The sequence below is a fragment of the Lichenostomus cassidix genome, chromosome 1Aa (assembly GCF_008360975.1).
Source record: "Lichenostomus cassidix isolate B80296 chromosome 1Aa, HeHo_3.0, whole genome shotgun sequence".
NCBI classification, from domain to species: domain Eukaryota; kingdom Metazoa; phylum Chordata; class Aves; order Passeriformes; family Meliphagidae; genus Lichenostomus; species Lichenostomus cassidix.
The window spans coordinates 6,658,207-6,679,198 of record NC_139480.1 but is presented as its reverse complement, the minus strand read 5'-3'; the positions used below and the strand labels follow the sequence as shown (position 1 = coordinate 6,679,198).

At 45.5% G+C, this 20,992-nt stretch overlaps 1 protein-coding gene across 7 annotated transcripts in view; it reads left to right on the top strand.

Annotated features, from left to right (window-relative positions):
* FRMD4A (FERM domain containing 4A) overlaps positions 1–20,992 on the top strand; it is a 355,196-nt gene that overhangs the window by 263,757 nt on the left and 70,447 nt on the right. For all 7 annotated transcript variants that reach the window (XM_085083045.1, XM_085083053.1, XM_085083062.1 and 4 more), the window contains 3 exons: positions 2,039–2,131; positions 14,829–14,913; positions 19,262–19,318. In XM_085083045.1, coding sequence (XP_084939171.1) covers positions 2,039–2,131; positions 14,829–14,913; positions 19,262–19,318 — 235 coding nt within the window. The remainder of the gene's footprint in view (positions 1–2,038; positions 2,132–14,828; positions 14,914–19,261; positions 19,319–20,992) is intronic.

Sequence of the window (20,992 nt, the reverse complement as noted above, 5' to 3'; positions counted from 1 at the left end):
TGTAACACCATCAGCTGCTGGTGGATGCTGCACTGGTGATACAAATGGAACTGGACAGGTTCACCATAGGATGTCAGGTTTAGCATGGCTTTTCCTTGCTCTGACAGCATTTTGTACCATGGCCTGTGTGGTAAATGCTCAGGTTGTACTTTGGCTAGGAAGGGGTGAGCATGAGTGTAACTGTGGCCCTCACAGCTAATTCCAGCCTTCCTGAGGCCTGGTAAAAGCAACATAACAGCACTTCACAACAAAGAGAATAGGTAAAATCATGGATGTCAAGAAGGGGGATGCAGTGGGAAATGCAGATTCTTTTAATTTTTTTGGTGCCTAAGCTGAGAATCTTCCCATGGGGATTATTTTCTGACAGCCTGGAGCATCTGCCTTCTAAAAACCAAACCTTGTCAAAGTGCACATCTGTGCTGAACAACAGGAAATCATGCAGGGATCCTACACTAGCACTGGGCAGCTGCATCCCAGCAGCAGAAATGATGGGAGGAGATCTCCTACATCATACTGCATGCCCAGAGCAAGACTAGTTAGTCCCCACAGCCAGACAAGCTAACATGGCCATCCTCACCCTGATCCCAGACTGGGCAGACTTGCCCTCAGCCCCTGTTCTGCAGCGGAGATATATAAAGTGACCAGTTTGGATTGAAAATCTGCATTATATCAACCCTTTCCAGTAGCCATGCTGCCAGTAAATCTGTGCCCCTAATCCACAGTACAGGCTGCCCTTTACCTAAAGTGAAAAAAATAGAGAAAAAAATGGTTTAAAATTTTTATCTAGAGGAAAAACTGTCTGAAAGTTAAAATATCTTGGAGAGAAGCACACGGGTGTCTAGAGCAGGGGATAAAACAGGCTTTGGTCCTTTTGTACACCAAAAGGCTTGTGGCAATTCTAGAAGTTAATTTAAAGTTTTGTTTTAAAGCAGGCTCTCTTTTTGCCTTTTTTTCATTTGCAGTGGAATGAAGAATTATTCTTGAGGATTAGCATGAGCTGGTGCATAGGCACTAGAATAAAGCTCAGGATGTCTGAGTTCCATTTCCTGCTTTATTTGCTCCCCCAAATCATTTCAATTCTCTCTCCCCTTGCCTGTCTAGACAGCAGAGTACTGAAGGCAAGGGCTGCTTCTCCCTCTGGGTGAAATCTGGTCTGACTGAAACCAACAGCCAAAAGCTCACAGGATGCAGCCCTAGCATCACTGAAGGCAGTGGCAAAATTCTGGCCAGCTTCAGTGGGGCCTGAATTTTACCCTAGGTATTTCCACAGTGCCTGATTGAACAGGGCCTTTATCTTAGCTGGGGAGAGATTGTAATACAAATAATGGTATTTATAAAGTACCTCTCACGCACACACAGTGCTCTGCAATGTGGGGAACGTGACAAAGAACAGAGCTCCTGCCCAGGAAAGCTTCCAGCAGCAAGGCACGAATAGATAAATTATAGGAGAAAATAACAACGACAGGTACCAGCTAGGCAAAAGAAAAGCAGCATGTGGTAATTGGAGCTGGAACGCTTCATGGAGCAGCTGTTTTTCAAGAGCTCTCTGAAGAAGAAAAAATGAGGGCTGGGCAAACCTAGAGAGGCTATTGCAGGCATGTGGGTGGTAAATAAACTGTCTGAGGCTGTAGAGTCAGGTTTAGCCTTGAGTGAAATACTGCAGGCATCATGGAAACTCTTAACCATAAGGATTTCTAATGAAAATCTTGACAGACTTCTAATGATACAACTGCTCCAGGGGCCTGTAATAAAAAGGTGATGCTTATAACATTTTGGGCCGTCCTGATTGCTCAGTGCTGCCAGCTTTCACCCTGACAGATTGAACTTTAGCAGTTCGATTCACAGGCTGAAACACTGCCAGGATGATATCGCCTCTGCTCCTCAAACATTTATTGTGTGTTTTTCAAATATCATGTGATTAGTCCAGGGCAAATAGCACACATTTTGGTTCACGTTTTGTAACACCTCAGACCTCATTGCTGTGAGGAGTGAGAAACCTCTTTGGTGCCAGGCTCAAAATTGTCTCTTCTCTTGCCAGGGGACACTTGAACTGGCTTCAGCTGGACCGCCGGGTGCTGGAACATGACTTCCCCAAAAAGTCAGGACCGGTTGTTTTGTACTTTTGTGTCAGGTAAGTGCCTGATGGCAAGCCCTTCCCATGGGATACAGCTACAGACAGCCTGTTTCCTGGAGGCCAGGAAGTGAGGCTGTCAGTTTCTCAGAAACACCTGTGGGCAAACAAACACTTCCACAGAGGTTTCTTTTGAGCTCTTTGGCTTTGCAAACTCTTCTCACACAAGTGTAAACAAGTAGTAGCCACACTGATACCCATAGTTGTCCACAGAGAAATGCTGTATGAGGGCAAGATCAGATGTTATGTCCTTACACTTTTACTTGTGGGCTTTAAACTGAGAAGTCCAAGCTGGATAGGGTGGCAGAAACAAAGCCCTGTTTCTGCCAGGGTAACCCACTTGAGCCAGCAACCTGCAGGGAAAACACTCACTTCCTCACTGGTGAGCCATCAGTTTCCCCTGGATTGTGCCCAAGGTGTGGGTTGTGTCAGGGACCAAATTAATCCCTGTACAGCTCTGTCATTTTCACCTTCTGAACTCACTGCTACAATGAATTACCCACAAATAGCAAATGATGGCATTTTATGGCAGCCAGTTAGTTTCTACATTACTGGACCAGACTATAAAAGTTTTAATGAAGATTACGGCAGTTTGGGAGCTTCAAACTTCTTCTGGGGTTTTTACAAGGAACTGTTAGTGTTTGGAAGCTGCTGGAAGCTGCCAGAGCTTTTGTGCACACAGTTCCTTTGCCTTCAAGGGAGATATTTTCTGAGAAGGCAAATTTGCTCCTGCAGCTTTGAAATGCCTGGAGAGAGGCCGGGGGCTGGGATGGCATATGTACAAAATTAAGTTGAGGGTTTTGACTTACTTTTAATGGATAGCTCATGTCTAGAACAAGCCAGCGCAGCGTAACTGTGTCTTTTTCTGTTAGGCTTTCCACTCCAGTGTTATATTACATCTGACATCACTCTCATTCATTCCATAGTACCCACAAAAAATGAAGACCTACTTTTGAGTTTCTTCCCCTGAGTGAAGCTTTTTTTTCCCCACATAGTGATTGTCATTCATTTAACTTCCATTACAAGGCAGGCTTTTTACAAGAAGAGAGACCCTTTGTTCTGCAATGTCCCATATATATCCATATATGTATGGATATATGTTGGGACAAATCAAGACTGCACAAAGCCCTCTGAGTCCAGAATTTTCCTGATATCTCCCAAGAGAAGAGCTTAGTCTGCATTTTGGGTGCTTAGATAGATCCAAAGCTGAGAATCTCCAGCATGTGAGATCCAGATCCACCTGTGCTTAGAACTACACAAAACTGTTGATGCTTATTAAGAACACAGCGGGTCAGTTATCAAACATTTTGTCTAGGGACCAAATCGAGAAGTCTCTGCTAAGACAGGGATCTCATGGAAAGCAGGGAAAGCTCTGACTGAGCAATGGCTAAGTGCTGGGTTTAGGAGTGGAACTGTAAAATGTGTGAAAGTTGGAGCTACTGAGCCACTCTCATATACATTTCAAAGACCACTCAACAAGCATAAATATTGCCATCTGTATTGTTTTATGAAAGTTGGCAGCACAGTGGAGACCAGTCATTCTAGCAGGATCCTAGCCAAGAGACATCCTAGAATACAGATCCATGTAACAGTCAGTGAATGAGTGACCCCTCCTGTTCTGGAATCGTAATCCATAGGGAAAAAACTCAGCATTCAGTGTCTGTATGTGTGAAAACCAGACTGACTCTGGGCTTATACCCTTACTGGTGGCAGTAATGAGTGCATTGTCACACTGAATTACAATTTGGATTGGACTGGAAGCCAGATGCCTCAAGAGTTAGGAATGGGCATTAACTTACTGTGCCTTTTCTACTGCTTATTTCCCTTGTGGATGTCAGATGCTGGCAGAAGTTGAAAAGGTTTCCCAGCACATAAGGAGTTCCCATGTCTATCCTTAAATCTGATCTGAGCAGAAGGCAATTGAAGAAACCGACTCCATCCAGATGGCTGAAGTTGGAAAGGCCCCACATATCTGTTACCCAGTGGTTTCAGTTCTGGCTTCGGAACTAAAGCAAGGTGTGAAGGAAAGGTTGTAAAGAGATCCACCCGTAGATGGGAGTTTATTTTCATACTCTGGGGGTGTGCAGCAGCTTGCAGAGTCATCCATAAACATACCACAAACAGAATGCTCCCTCTACCCTGCTGCCATCAGACAGATAGCAGAGATAATTACTGTTGTACCATACCTAATCACAAATGTGTTAGTTTTTAAGGGACTGGGTGCCCATGACACCTACAATATCATTGGTAAAGGCTTGCATGTGCTTGCTTGCAGATACATTCTTGCATTACCTCTCCCAAGCATTGCAGTAATACAAGTAACTGGATGTGCCAGATGCTCATGACACGGAATTCTGTTTACTGCATCGGGATTTAGTAATTGTGTGGGTTTTTCCCTCTAGTAGAAGTAAATGTACAATTCAATCACACTGCGTAACTACTGAGGAGATGAAGCCTCAGGCAAGAAAAGTAAAGGGTAGTTTGTGAAGAGAGGAAGCTACAGTGAAAACATTTTCCCCTTTAATGTGACCATCAAATTGTTTTTGCCCTCAACGTTCCTGCAGCAAAGTTGAGGGGCAGCTTGCCCACCAAAGATGCCACAGATTTTAGCCTGCTCTAAAAGTACATTTAAAGGGAAGCCTGCCTCCTTAAGAAAGGCTTCTTGAAAGAACTGTGCTGAAAATAGGAAGTTTCACAGGCTTTGCAGTGTGAAATTCTCCTCCCTTTTTTTAAATCTCTGCAGCACTGTTCAAGCTTTGTCTTTTGACACACATTTCCTTGGGGTTTGACATTGTTGAACACTGATCTCCAGTGTCTTTACTCTCTTCCGTTATCAAAGACCAAAAATTTCACAGCACTGTGTCAAAGGAGGAGGATTTTAGAAGGATGTTTTTAGCATTGGTTTGTAAGAAATTGCTTCTTCCATTGTACATTTACGCAGCTACTGAAGCCTCCCTGTCTTCAGGTTGTCATCTAGTGCTTCAATGGAAGCTTTCCACTGAGAGCAACATAGGAATCTAGGAAGCAATCAGAACTCTTGGGCAGCCATGAACTGCCCCATGGCTATCGTGCAATATTATTTTACAAGACTCTGCTAGTATCTGTTTACATAGCTCTAAAGCCACACATGAAAGCAAGAGGGAGCGCCATGTGTCTTGCAGGGGAGGAGGGATGTCTAGCAACAGAATGGGAATGATATTAGTTCTCATCTTGGAATTAGCTTCCCTGGATGGCTTTCTATAGCCCTGGTTGCTTGGTTGTTGGTGAAACTAATCCCCTGCCTCAGAGGGTTTACAGTGCAGGTAAACCAAGTCAGATGAGAGTCACTGCTGAAGTCCAGGAGGCGCAAAGGATGGGGATGAAGGAAAGGAGGGGATTGCCTGATTACTTGATTTTACAGAGCTGTTTTGAGGCCAGAGAAAATGTACCTCGTGCCATAAGCTTTGTGGTAAACTGCAAGAACGTAAGTACAGTGTGGAGACCCAGGCAGTAAAGGAGGTAAAACAGAGATTGCGGGGGTTCAGATACAGGTACATCCTTTTGGCAGGGAAGGAAGCACTTTTCTTGGACTCATACAGACAGAAAGAAGGCAAAGTTACTCATTTTGAACAAAACTTTGAGATGAGAGAGAACCAGAGCACAGACACACTGTTTGTTCATGGAAGCTAAAGTTGGCCAGGCATTGCAGTGAGTTCTCATCCTCAAACAATGGCCATGTGAGATTAGCAATCCTTAGCAAAGGAACCATCAGCATGGGTCTGATCTCTTTATCTTCTGTATGTTTGTCATGCTGTTAATTTATATGAACAAGCTTAGCAAATAAAATTCACTACACTGGTGTATCTTTTCCCAGGAATGAATATATTTGTTCTCAGGGTAACTCCACCAGCTAAATAGTGACAACTCACTGCAGAAGTCGTCACACTAAATCAGAATATGTCTCACAGGGAAAGGCTTTTCTTTTAGAAAGGCATGGAACAAAATGTGAAATAAATCCTCAATACTCAAATACACTGTGGGGCAGAGTTTGTATCTATGGGCTGGCAGTGTTCTCACAAAGGAATGCCTGTGTTCAGCAACATCTGGCATGTGTTCATACATACTGGCTAGGCTGAAGTCAGCATGGGAGCTGTGGGGGCTCAAGACTCTCAATATTGAGGCCAGACATTTTGCCAGGTTACCAAAGTTACTGCAGAACAAAGTGGCCCTAAATAAGAGACTGGCACTGAAACTCAGAGTGCAAAGCTCATGGGTGTCATTGCTGCCTTTAACCTGAAGGAGCATAGCTCTGGGTGCACCAGCAGTGATCCAGGTCCGAGCCAGGTGGGACAGGTGGGCAGTATGAGATGAGATCTTTACTTGGCAGACAGCTCTATGTCACAGCTAATTAGTGCAGCCTTCCTGTATAACCACTGGAAAGAAATAGGCACCTTTCAGGAGCAATTCCTCTCACTTATTTGAAATGACTGCTTTGGAATTCAGCAAGTTGCAGGCTAAAATACCTGTGTCTCTTCTCTGACCTCAGACACCTGCTCAGATGTAGGCATTTTCACCTGATGCATCCCTCCGTCCCATCAGGGGCAGCGTATAAAATTAAAATTATTATTTCAAGCAGGTTGGCACAGCCAGGATTGAGGAAGCATTTCCTATCTACAAGGGTTCACCTGGATACCTAAATGGAATTGGAGTAGATTTCAGCTGTTAATGAGGCCTTTTTCTATTTTAGTCTTTCATAGCCATCTTTAAACCAGTATTCCATTAGAAAAGGACTAATGTTAACAGTGAAAGAAGCCAGAGACCATTTGAAAACAGTTGACCCTGGAAGGGAGACAGTGGTTCTTCACAGGGCTAGATGGACTTTAGAACTTGTCGCTGAAATGAATTGCTGCCTCATACATGGGCCAGAGACACTTGTGGGGTGCAGATTCAGAGCATCCTGCTCCCAGCTTCCCTGACTGACTCACATGGCAATCCCAGCACAGCATGGCTGTGTATGCCACTCACATCCCCTCAGCTTTGCTTCTCTCTGGGAAATCAGATTAGGGGCTGTGATGACAGCAGCCTGCCATGGCAGGAAGAGCTGAATAGAACCACATGAAATTAACCTGAGCAATTTATTTGTCTCGCACATAATGGGCTGTGTTTCTCCATCCGCACCAGGTTTTCCCCACCAGAGAGGGCTATGTGGTACTCCAACACTTTGCTCCAGGCAGGGAATGAGGAATCCCCAGCTCCTGTCTCTCCCCTCTGAGGAGGGAGAAGGAGCAGACAGCCCCCTTTCTGTCCCATGGTATGAGAGAGGGGTTTACAGGGACCGGGAGAAATGCACAATCAGATTATCAAATACATCAAATATGCAGCCAGGGGAGAGGGAAAGAAGTGGCAAAATTTGCTCTCACCCAAGTTTCATTACGTCTGTTAGCACCCAGCAGAAGTTGCTGGGGGAAAATTACACACACACTAATTGCTCTGCTTCTCTGCTCTTTCTTGGTGCTGTGCAGACCCCTCTGCATGGGGAACTGCAAGGAGGGTAATGCTGGACACCAATTTGCTATGGAGCTTGACCATTCCAGGAGAGCTCAGGGAACTGCCCTGAGATGTTTCAGCACCTTGGGGTGCTCCATCCTCATTCTCATGACTAGCTGTCTCTTCCCAGAACTCCTTCCAGCTGTGCTCCCTCACCCACTATCAGTACCAGTACTGAGCCAGAAATTCCCTGCACGAGGGAATTTATGCTACATTTAAGGGGAGACAAAGAGCCACCTCCTGCTCACATAGCTCTACATCTCCATGCACTGCTGGTGGGATGCTGTAGAAATAATAGCAAAAAACCAGAATATTAAACCCACATAATCAACCCAGTCCAACCAGGCTGCTTTCAGGGGCTTCTGTGAGCTTCTCTGTCTATAAAGTCCATGCCATAGCCCAGATCTCTTTACACAGCACGTGTTTTGCTGGTTGGTGTGCACCAGCTGTGTGTATGCTAAGTTGGAAGATCCCAAAAGCCGTCAGTCCTGCAAACCCCCTCCTCCCAGCCAGCCACAGTGTATAAATACAGCCGCTCAGTCCTTGTTTGTGCTGGAAGACAAGGCTCCCTGCAGACAATTTATTGCCGTCTTCCCAGGGTGGCCCCCTGCTCTGTTCACCCGGGGGAAGGTGTAATAAATTGCCTGCGGGGAGGCTTTGCTCCTCAGAGTCTCTTTAGAGATATGAGAAACTTCTGTCCAGTCAGAAGATTTACTTGTGTGAAAACCGACCTTTGCTTGAGGAAGGGAACTAATGGGGCTCTGCTACTTAGCACACAGCTCTGAGCAAAGCCATCCATTACACACACATCTTAATAGCAGTCTGGCTCTTGAGTCTCATAACATCATTTCTGTTTTCTGCTTAACTAGGAATATATTTGTATAAGTGAGCTGTGTTGAGAGAAGGGAATAAGTTGTTTTTCCTTTCCATTCAGCCACCCATGGGGGCAGAAAAAGCAGCATTCTGAAACTTTATTGTTTTGAGCCACATTTTGAATGTGTTGATGCTGGCAGCATTGTCTTGTCTAATTTTGGGAAGCATTTAGACTGCATGATAGGTACCACGCAGAAATGATGGATGCTGTCAGTGTAGGATTTGTACCTCATTTGAATCAAGCTGCAATAGCTGTGTCAGTGCCTACACATGGATTCTCTGACTGGGTCAAAGCCACACAGACATTGTTTCCATTTTCATTGCAATTTGTGTGTTCATACCTTACACCAGTGGGTGTGATGTGCTGTCATCAGTGGGACAACAAAAGGGTGTGCTATGAAGGGTCCCATCACCGTGGCACTGATCAAGGGGTGAGTCAGTGAATCAGTGACCCTCATGCCAGCTTTGACAGACAAATCATACCTTCCTGTGCTGCTGACAACACATGGAACAGTTGGAAGGATTCCTATTCCTAAAATGGTCCAAATTCCTTAGATTAAAGATGCTCTCTAGATGTTGAGGGATAGTGTTATACAAGACAGTGCACCCAGTGAGTTACCTCAAATAGCCAAGATGTGACTCCTGGCAATGACCAAAGAGCAGGAAAGGGCTGTGCTGATGCTCAGGAGATTGAGGGGCAATTCCCCTGGTGACTGAGGGAGAGGAGGGGAGGAAGGCAGCATGCTGCTGTGATCTGTTCACTGCTCTCACCCACATTTGGAACAGATAACCAAATGTGTTGGTTTTCAAGCCAAGAGGAGTTGCAACAGCTTTTGTACAAAAATTAGCACATCTTTTTGTACAAATATTCACTTCTCTTGCAAGCCAGGCTAACCTCCAGGGGACATTGCAGTGGTGGAGCAATTTACAGACTATGTTGAGCTGGGTTGCTGCTTTTATAGCTTGGGCAGGCCTGGTTCCCTATATGAGGAGGGGGCAGAGGACTCACTATACTCAGGTCAGTGCTTTTGCTTGATGCTGTAAGCAAACATGAGGAAGGAATGTATGGGCATTACCACCTTGACTCCTTCCCTTCTCTATCTTGATACTGGAGCACTTCGTATTTTGCAAAGTCTCCCAAGATATACAGCCTGAAAGGGATGAAGAGAGTTGGTCTCTATATATTCCAAAGCAGATCCCTAAGTATTTTGTACATGGAAAAGATGAGGCATGGGAATGAGCAAATATCCCCAAGGCACATGGTTTTCCAGGGATTCAGTGGGCCAACATCTTAAAAACACTGAGAAAAATGGATTGACAGTAGGTAAAGATGCAGACAACTTCATAGTATAGTGCATCTGGTGAGAAAGAGACAGGGGACAGGCTCAGGTTAAACAATATTCACAGCTTTTTATTTTGTTAGCTACACTTCCCTGTGTTTCTGGAATAAAATTCACCTCCAGTTTTATGGTTTCCCCTGCAATGAGGTGAAAGTTGACACAGGTCTCTCTGGCTGCCTCCTGTCCCCTGCATACCAATCCAAGGTGCTGGAGAAGGTGGGCCTGAGTATGGCACAGGCACAGGAGACAGGACATGGGATCCAAAGCAAAATAAATGCAGAAGGGGAGGTAAATGAGCTTTTCAGCTTATTTTCATTCCTGACTGATTACTTAACAGGCCAACTATTTAGCATGAGCATTTTCTGCTTTTAAGTGTCAGCACATAAAAGTGTGTACCCATGACTATTAGCAAACAGGGCTGGAACATAAAAGGAGCTGTGCAGCCTGTGCTGCTCAGAATACTCATTTAGCATGAGACACTAGATACAATGACATTTGCATTTAAGTCCATTATATCAATGCATGCAATTTTTCTTTTCCTGGTTAGCAAATGGCCTCATATTTTTCAGATTATCCTCTGAGGTTCTGAATGACATGGTGAGGGATAATGTGCCAGACCCCAGGACAGATGAAGCAGAAAAGAGGTGTTTTCCTTTATCCATTGCTTTGTAATAATGAAATAAGAGGTAGTCCATTGACAGGGTCACTGAGCTCTGCTGACAGCTCTGTCCTGCATCCCAACCAGATCAGTCAGCCAACAGAGAAAGAGGTGGATAGAAGTCTCTTGGGCTAGCTGGCTTCCACCAGACTCAAACTGCACAAGAAGAGGGATGATATCACTGCCCCGGGACAGAGAGATACCTGAAGTAGACAAGACATCTATTTGGAGTGGTCATGTCTTGAAATACCATTCTGTTGAAGTTCAGAGTGAAATATTTTTACCATTTGGCAGGTTCTGCTTGGAAGTGAACACATGAGCTTGTGCTCTCAAATGCTATTACAGTCTATCTGCCCAGTCAGCAACTCAATTGCTGAGAGCCTGGCCTTTTCTAGGGGATAGATGGCCAAGTTCAGGCTGACAGGATATGCCTAGGGCTGAGTGTTAGAGGCAATGTTAAGTATTTTGTATTTGACAGTTTCTTTTGGTGTATGGAGATCAGGAGCACTGCTCATTTTTTCTTTCACTGTCCACACAAGCACCTCACCAGCTCAGGTGCTTGGCAGTCCTGAGTTCTCCTATTCCCACTGCAAGGACAGAGCACTAGTGCTCAAACACCTTCCCAACACTGCTAAATTTGCCCGCCTGCACGCGCACACCTGGGTTCACAGATGAGACAGCAGCAGCAGTCAGGGAGTCTCCATCTCCTGAAGAACCACTAATCCACCTGGTGAGTCCAGGACCCAGCCAGGCATTTTTCTGAGCCACAAGTCGGCGGTGGGTGGGCCTGTGTGTAATGCAAGGGAGAAATTGTGGTACTACCAATTTCCCCTCACCCAACGATCAGGAGTTTCCACAGGCACCACGGTGAGTCTGTTCTTAGCTGGTTACGATGGGAATTGCCATTCATCACAGCGTGAGGGGGCTTAAGCTGTCTCAGAGAAAGTTGTCAGTTAACCAGCGCTTAATAGAGAGCAATCTGATTGGAACGAGACATGTCCTCACAGCTAAAAAGCCTTAAACGTTTCAGATGCAGCAGCCTCTGAAGTCTTCCAAGACACCTTCTGCAGTACTCATTATTATTTCCCTGCTGCTGAGAGGGAGCAGCCAAGATAGGCACTTTGTGTTCATTATCCAGCATAATATTCACTGGTCTATTTAATTAATGCTTAGAAAATGTACTTGATGAATTACAAGTTACTGGGGGTGGGGAGGGAGGAGGAATGCAGAAATAGACTAACACGGGCTGATCTCTTAAATTTTCTCCAAAATTATTCCTTTGGTTTTTACACTCACCAAGTCTCATGGGGTGTTCCCCCTTCCTGCAGACAGCTAATTTCTCACAGGCACAGTTGCTGGCTATCAAGGAACCTCTTGTAGGAGCTGCTGGAGGCAAAATTATTTGCTGAGTGTATTGCAAGAGATGCAGGTAGTGTAGCAGAGGTCTTGGACACATTGTACTGCCTGTTCCTCTGTCCAGCCTATCCATTATATCCTGGACACATCAGCTTCACACCACATGAAGGAATGCTGCTCTCTGGGGAGTCCTCAACAGAAATCTGAGAGCTGCCTCTCAAAACTGATGATCTCGAAACATGCCTTGAAAGGCTCCTAAGCTTAACAGGCAAAACAGACAGAGGGGGGCAGAGGAGAGAGGGGTATTTTCTACACACAGCACAAGCCCAAGCAGCTAAATTATTTTGTGAAGGTCACAAAGGAAACCTGTGTCCGAGTTGGGAATTTAACCCAGATTTTTGTGCTTGGTTCATTGCCTTAGCAGCTGGATACTCCTGCCTCCTTAGTCATCGTCATTGGTCATTGTAAAGTGTGGTTTCCTTCACTGTTCACAAAAGATGGAAACAGGAGGAGATGTGACAGAAAATCATCATAAATGCAAAAAACAAAGTGTCTTTCCCTCCCCTTTTTGTTGTTACAGCAGCAATTGTGAAGTCACGGTAGTCTACTCCAGTTCGGGTTTTCTGAGCTTGCCACACAGAAAATCCCACAAGAGTTCCCTTTGCAAATCTGTTTTCTTTTAAGTAGCACCAGTTTCCTGGTGCACATGTTTCACATTTGTCTGGGTGCATGTGTGAGAGCCAGTAGCTCCCGAGCTCATTCTCCACTCTGGAGATCACTTGAGAATTGGGTTTTCTTTGTGAGATGAAGTATCATGTGCAGGCTCTGTGCTCCCAGAGACTCAATTTTGTACAGAAAACGATCTATGTCCATGTGGAAAGCCTTGGGAAAGCTCCCTGCAGCCTTAAGAAATGCAATATTGCCCTCTAGTGATGGTGAGAATGGTCTCGTTTGATCTGGTGAAACAAAAAGCTTTCTGGCTAACCTTCACTGGGATTCAAAATGGAAAAAAATGTTCCTGTTTTCTTCTGACCTTGGAATAAGAAAACCTACCATCATAACTTGGAGAGCACTGGTAGTAGTGATAAGAAGAGAAGGTTGTTCAAAGACGACAGAATGTGTAAAATTACCATTATTCTCCATGAATTCAGCAGATGGGAAGTCAGCTGCACTCAGAGAGCAAATCTAGTAAGGAGAGTCCTTTTTTAATGCATCAATTTTTTGCATTTCTAAAGCCAAGTATATTTTTATTTAAAAAAGAGGCAGTTTCAAGGACAGGGGGTGAAACAGTGAAAATCAGAAAAAAATAAGAAAAAGTTTAATCTTTATGCTTCATCATCACTACATTCAAATGCTTTGGGGTTTGTTGGTTTGATTGGTTATTGGTGTTTTCTTCTTGTTTTTTTTTTTAATTTTAGTTTTTTTCAGGTTTTATTTTTATTTCTCTTCTGAAGGGGGAGAAGGAAGGGTAATACAGACAGGAGCCCTTCAGCAGATGAACAAAATGTTTCTCCCACTCTAGCAAGCAAGGAGTTGGTTCTGCCTGTCAGGAAATAATGTGTTTTGAAGAGCCTTCAGAAGGCACTTAGGAGCACTACAAAGCTTTGACCTTTGCCCCTTAGAAGGTTACATTTAAGGCCCTTGACTCTGCAAATAGTGGGATGTGGACAATCCCTTCAGTGCTTGGGTGAAGCCCCAGGAGCATCCGCAGGTCTGTCTGCTCCCAGACAGCGGCATCAGGGAGTGGGATTTCTCTGTAACTGGAGCCCCTATGTCAACCCAGATTTCTAAGGAATTTGGAGTTTTTAAAGTCTCTGATGCAGACACCATTTCCCCGTCACCTTCCCTATTCTAATTGCCTCTGACAAGGCACGATAGCACTGGAATTTATGTAAGGAACATTGCTGTCACTGCACTGCAACTTAGAGATCACTACAAAATAGCATCAGCAGACAGATCTATTTCTTTTTCCTTACCTAAAACACCAAGTAAATGCAAAACTCACCTTAATCATCCAGGCTTTCTCTGTTACTGCAAGAGCACACAACATGTCTGTATGGAACAATCAGTCATTCACACTGACAGTATCCTGAGCATTTTTTCCCAGAAAAGACCACAAGGCAGAATTAAGGGCAGCAGTCAATTCTTTCAATGCTCTTGTAGAATTCATTGCCAAAGCATCAGACCTTTAGAGCAGGCAGGACATGGAGTACTGAATAAACTCCCACATATCATGGGCTTTCAACATAATTGCAAATGTTTTCAACAATCAGCCAATGTAAATGAGTGGGTTTTTCTGACACTGAGGCTTTGAACTTTCTCCTGAGTTCTGAGAAGTCACTTGAGCTCAAAAAAATTTGGTTATGTCATCCCCAGCATTGCTATTCATGGTACTGGTAAACCGTGCAAGGTTAGTAACTACTGCTGGTTGTTTACTGTGAGACCATAGATGTAATATATAAAAAACCCTTTGTAAAACTTGCTTTATGCAGAGCTGAACGGGACAGGGAAGGAACCCAGAAGTGCATTTCTGTCTATGAATATTTTACGAGGTGCAGGTTAACAACACAGAAATGGTTGTGATGGGTAAAGGAGTGATGAAGAAATGCTGATTGTGAAAATGTGATGGCAAACAAAGGTGAAGGTTACAAGAAAACAAAATAAAGGTTTATTTTAAGTCTCAAAACAAAACAAAGGATTATTTAGAACCTGAATAGTCCACTTGATGATCCAGTTCCTTTGGTGTGGCTGGGGTGGTGGTGACTGATCACATCCTAGAGTGTGCACAAGCCTCCTTCACTGCCTCAGTCTGCTATGAGCAAAGAAAGTTCATTTTTAGTACGCTCATCATGACTCCATTGACCACATTTTTCATTTAATAAGTGCATTTCTGTGGTTATCCTTAGTTACCCCTCGTCGCTCACCCCTCTTGTTTTCTTTTCAGGTTCTACATTGAAAGCATCTCCTATCTGAAGGACAATGCCACCATTGAGCTGTTTTTCTTGAATGCCAAGTCCTGCATCTACAAGGTGAGGCCTGGAGTGGGCTGAGACACCTGGGTCTGCATTTCCTTTCCTAAAATTTACACTTGGTCACACGTGGACTTCCAGATAGAGCCTTCTCCTCTTCCTCCTCATCCTCACACGTTCCCTCACTCCTCTATCTCCAGCTGCCCCGCATTTGGCAGCAGCTTTCCTGTCAGAGAGCGGTTCGGAGGTAAAACAGCCCTGGAAGTGACTCTTGTAGCTGGCAGAAGGGACTCTTACTGCTGAAATAACGAACTGGCTGGTATTTAGAGGGAAATCTCTGGTTTTGTGTGAAAAACGCGCTCTGGGCCCAGTGGGTGCGGTGAGGGTTTCCTGCCCGCAGAGGGCAGCAGTGCGGCGCGGGCGCCATCTTCGGGGCTGAGGGGAGCGTGTGTGTGAGGGGAAGGTGTGGGACAGGGGAAGATGGAATGGCCTGCGTTGGAAGGGGCCAGCAAGGGTCGTCCAGTCCAGCTGTTGGCTCTGCACACTTAAACCCCAAGAATCCCACCATGTGCCTAAGAGCGTTGTGCAAACACATCTTGAACTCTGTCAGGCTGAGTGCTGTCACCACTTCCCTAGGGAGCTGTTCCAGTGTCCAACCACCCTCTGGGTGAAGAACCTTTTCCTGATATCCAGCATAAACCCCCCTGTGTCAGTTTCATGTCATTCCCTCGGCATGTCACTGTTCCCCAAAGAAGAGCTCAGTGCCTGTCCTTCCACTTCCCTTCCTGAGGATGTTGCAGATCACCATGAGGCCTCCCTTCAGCCCCTTCTCCAGGCTGAACAAGCCAAGTGACCTCAGGTTTGTGGGACAGGAGGAGTCTGTGGGTGTATGTGTGAGTGAGGTAAAGGTGTCTGTGGATATGCACTGAAGAAACCTTGTACAGGAACAAGCCATGCACTGAGAAATGTTTTTCAATGAGAAATTGCCCTCCTGCTACGCTCATGAAAGACCAGGCTGCTGTCCCTGGCACTGCAGCTCAGAGCAGCCCCTTGCAGGGTACTCTCTGTGACAGAGATAAGGACATCCTGGCACAGCCTGAGCCTGGAGGAGTGCCCACAGCAGAGCCATGCAGCTGATCCCTCTCATGCCACAAACCAGCTGTTCGTGGCAAGGTCTGGAAAATCAACCAGCCCCAGACCACACTGAGGTGGAGATTGGCAGTGTGCAGACTGGGCCAGGTGGGCTGGACGTCTGGGAGTGGGAGAGGTTTGTCAGCAGCTGGGATTCCCTGGGAGGATCCCTCCTACCTCCCTCTGTGCTGGCAGAGGCCATTCCTGTGACTCACCTCCATCTGCCCGGGAGGAAGTGGTAGGAAAAGACAGCTGTAGTCAGGGAGTGATTGTTCCACGATCCCACAACCCTCAGCATGTTTTTGACCTGCTAAGCCAAGTAGATTACACCAAATCTGGAGCCTCACTTGACATCTATATGTCCTGAAATTCAGGGACTAACTTTGTATCTTCTAAAATGCAGGGCAGAAGCCAGAAAACTCCATTTTTTAGTAGTGCCTAGGAACGAGGCAGGGCTGCTGAGCTGAGCTGTGCAGCGCTTTGCTCTCCGGCAAGGCTGCAATTAGATGTGCTTAGTCAGCCCTCTCCAGCAACAAGCTCAGTGAGCATCACGTTTTAATTCCTGGGGAAAGTTCCTTTTTGAAGTACTGCCAGGAAAAGCTTACACTGTTGTTCTTTTTTTTGGAGAAAGCTTAATAAGAAGAGGGGAACAAAATAAAGGGAAAAAAGTGCCTACAGATCTAGGTTGGTCTATTTTAGTCTGACCTCTCCTGAAACGATTACTTTGCACATTCGAGTTGAGTGTCTCTATCCAAAAATAGCCCTGCTGTATTCCCAATCTCCCATGCAGATCCTTCCCCATTTGACTTCCAGCCACAGTAAGCCATGCTATGCTATCTAAAAAGGCACTGAATTTGAAAGTTGGGTGCAAAGTGTCTGCAAAGACTCAGGGAAAGCACCCAGCCTGGCAGATTCCTCTTAATGTACTGTCATGGGGCACTCAGTGCCTAAGCACAGCCAGTGCTTGTCATTCCTGCAGCTTGCATGTGGTGTTGCATGCTGCCAAACCTTGAGAGCTTCCTTGTTGCCCCAAAAGTTTCCTTGTTGGACTTCCCATGGATACCTCCAGCCCTGGCTCCCCTGCAGCCCAGAAAGGCCATATGTGTATGAAATAGGTGTAGTCCCTAGCACTGTGCTAGCACCTCAGACCTTCCCCTGTTGGTTCTCCAGACACACCCTCAGGTCTCCCCTTTACAGGGCTGCTGGAGGTGGGAAAGAATAAAATTGAGGCCTCTAGTTTGGGGCTGCTGGTCACTGGGTTGCCAGCTGGCCCTGTGTTGGATGCTGTGCTCCTCTGGCTGTGCCCACCGCCCCAACTCACCAACCCTGTTGAGTAGTGAGACATTTGTGAACCCACACCCAAGCCCTTGCACAGGACCAGCAAGACACTGTTGCCCAGAAAGACCAAGCCACTTTTTTACTACCAAAAGAGACAGGGCTTGGCATCAGGCGCTGTCCCTTGATCAGACAGGATGTTTAATTATCAGCACATTCTGGCGTGGGTTTTGGCTTGTGCCAGCTAGCTCTGTCCCAGGCGTTGCTTCGGCACTGATCAAGGATGCACACCTGTTCCCAATAGGCAGCACAGTGGTGGAAACCCCATCTGGGCCTGGGGGAGGGAGGGAGGATGGGTGTTTAGTCATGAGCTGTACTGCACCCCATGTACCCTTGGGGCCTGAGGACAGGCGCTGGCCCACTTCACCTGCCAGTATAGACTTGCCATAGCATTGACACGTCTTTTCATGGGCTGGTTCGTCTGTGCCATGCCTGGTGCTTCTAGACAGGAGGAAGACCAGGCACTCTGGTTGTACTCTGCATTGTCCCATGCTATGGGATGTGCCTGACAGCCCCAGCCTGGCCCTGCCTGCAGCTGAATCAACCTCTTGCACCAGCCGCTTCCCTTGGCACAGGCTCATCGTTGGTGCAGGTGCCTGCGTGACTCAGGCAGTTCAGCTGAGAGGGGAAAGGTGTGTTTATCGCCCGTAGCAGAGCTGCTCTTCACTCCCCAAGGAGTTGTTATGAAAGAGGTGAACTTATTTTAAAGAGCTGGCACTGGTGAAAGCCAAGGACACCTGGATCTGATCCTGTATTTTCTTCCCTTTGTTTTTGATTTTGCCAGAGACAAGCCAATGCAGCAATTGTGGCTTGTAAATGAGGTGTGGCCATGACTTGGCTGGAGCATGGATCACAGCAGTGGTCTATATTTAGATCACTCGCTTCTTGCCAGATGAAGTAAAATATTAAAAACAGAAGCTTAAATAAAACAGAAAAACCACCACAGGAATGAGCTGATCAGTGACCCAGTTTACTGGGCCAGTGTAGGAGTTCTAGTTGCAGAATAGAGACCCAAACAGTATCTCAGTAAAAGCCTGCTAGCTTCCCAGAAGCAAGTCAGGAAGAGCACACTTGGCCTCCAGAGTAAGGCTTGTGCCTCCCATCTCAGGCATCTTTGATGTTTGGCCTGCATCTTGCACATTCCAACAGTGCAGTGCCTGAACTCCTTAGTTCTGTAACTGCTGTCTCAGGAACAGCAGAAGAATCCTGAGAGGATCTGTTGGGACCATACTTCATGTGACCATGGTGTCCAAGTAAAACCCTCTGAGATTGCTTTCATCACTGGCAGGATCCTATAAAATGGAGCAGAGAAGATCTACCAAAAGACTTGCTGTCACTGCTCATTCTCAAACCACCCCCAGACCCAGCACTCTTGGGGATGAAAAGGCCAAAACCAGAGCTCAAATCCTGCAAGAGCAAATATGGTTCATTTTCCTGTGAGCTTACCTTTTGCAAGGGCCAGAGAAGTCCAGTGGGGACTTTGACACCACCTCAGTGTGTCAAAGACAAATTCTTATGTCTTTGCATCTGTGAGCCAAGGACAAGGCTGTGTTCCCTTGAAGCATGGTCACATCTGGGGACAAAAAATCTATATCCTAAAATGCATTTCACTAAATCACGCAAGAAAATAAAATTTGCCCTGATCCTCCCCCTTCCACCTGCTTTCTCCTCAGTCCTCCCCTAGGAATCCCTTCATGCCACATCCAGTTACACTTCATTTACCAACACATTACACCTAACATTTGGCATTTTCCATATCTGAGTGGGCAGGTTCTCCCTCCCTTTTGTCTCCAGGAGCACAGGGAATACTTTGAAGCCCAGCCAAGGGAGAAAACTGGCACTGCATGCTTCGCCATGCAGTAGTCAGGAGGAGATGTATGTCCTTCTTACAGCAGCTCAAACTCAACTCTCTTTTTCTTTCTTGTTTTCTTTGTCTTTCAAGGAACTCATTGAGGTTGACAGTGAAGTGGTGTTTGAACTGGCTGCGTACATCTTGCAGGTAAGCACCCATCTTCTCTCACTTGGTGTTTCCTCATGCTGCATTAAATCTTTTGATTTACCAAATCCGCAATGGCTATATGGAAGTGTAGAGGTTCTCCCAATTGCAGGAGACAGATGTCTTTACGCAGTTTTTATTGTTTCTACCAAAGTGGGTACAGAAGGCTCTCAAACTAGACCTCCCCACTCAGGGAGCAGATACTACTGCTCAATATTTTGCATACAGAAAAGTGCTATAATTGGACAAACACTGATATCCAAGACTCTGGAGTATGATGTACAGCCGGAGAAAATCTAATCTAAGTGATGAATGCAAATTCCTAGGTGAAATCCGTATGCAATGGGTTTTTCCTCCAGTGACTTTCCTTGCATTTGTTTTTCCAATGGGGTTTGGTCCTCTGATGAGCTTCATAAGCTTCTACATATGCAATTGTTTGTATTCTCCAACGTGGGCAGAATGGTTTTAAGACTTCCCAAAATATTGTCTTACAAAGTTCTGCTCTTCAAGAAGAGGAAAAAGGGTCAGAGAGTGAATGACCAAGCAGCTTTTAGTAAATATCTGGTTCCCAGAAAGGAATCTTTTCAGGGTAGCGGAAATGGGTTTTGTGAAAATTCTCTTTTTAGAAGCATGACTGTGGGAGCAGATCAGACATAATTGTCAGATGATCCTTGTTCCCCTCTCTTACAGTCTGTAGTTTTAATTTTTCCCATCAGCCATGAAGCTATGAGGAGCCATGTGGGCAGACAAACCAGCTCATCAGAAATAAATAACAATGCACTGCACTTCTAGAGCATTTGCCATGTTAAAGAAGCAATTAATGTGTAGGGATTTGAACCTTCATTAAAATCATTTTATGTAACAAAAATGGAGTGAGAGAGTCAGGATGGAGGACTCAATTAGCAGCACATTATAGAAATCACATACTGGCTGTTGGGGGAATACACATCAAACAACAGGCTCGTTGTGAGGAGCAGCAGTGGGGTTATGAATCTATTGTCTGCTCATCCTAATGAATAACTTAGTGCTTAGTAATTGTACAGCCAGACCCAGAGCTGCTGCTGTAACCCTTGCTGCTGGGATTGTTTCTTGCCACAAACACAGGATATTACGCTTATTCCTGTAGTAGTTTGATGTGTAACTTAATGAAAACAGTCAAAACAAGCCACACCTTTGCTGCCTGTAACCAGAAATTACTACAACCCGTGTTTGTGACAGGATCCAAGCAAAACAAAAGGGATCATACTGCATTTTGTTCTACTTCTCGCTGCAGCATTTAGGTCAAAGCACTGAAGTATGAAGAATATACCCTACAAAATTGTTTTTTTAATTCAGTCTGCTCACATCCATGCAGGCCAGGGCTTTGCTCTCTGTTGAACTATAATCATGACATGCTCACGGGCTCCTTATGAACCAGAGAAGTGCTGGTCTGCCCTTCAGTTCACTCAGAGGGAAATGGAAAGATAGTAAAGGTCTATCAGAACTCAGACAATTTAGTCTGCAGCCCTATTTCAAATTGTTTTATTACCAGAACAAATTAAAGTACCACCAGAGCTCTGAACTTTACCCCAGCCTCAGGACTGAAACACCACTGGACGTGGGCTGGCAGGTTTTGCGGGTAGATGAATGGATGTAAAGACAAAGGACCTGAATAGAAAACCCAGTCCTTTTGGCAGT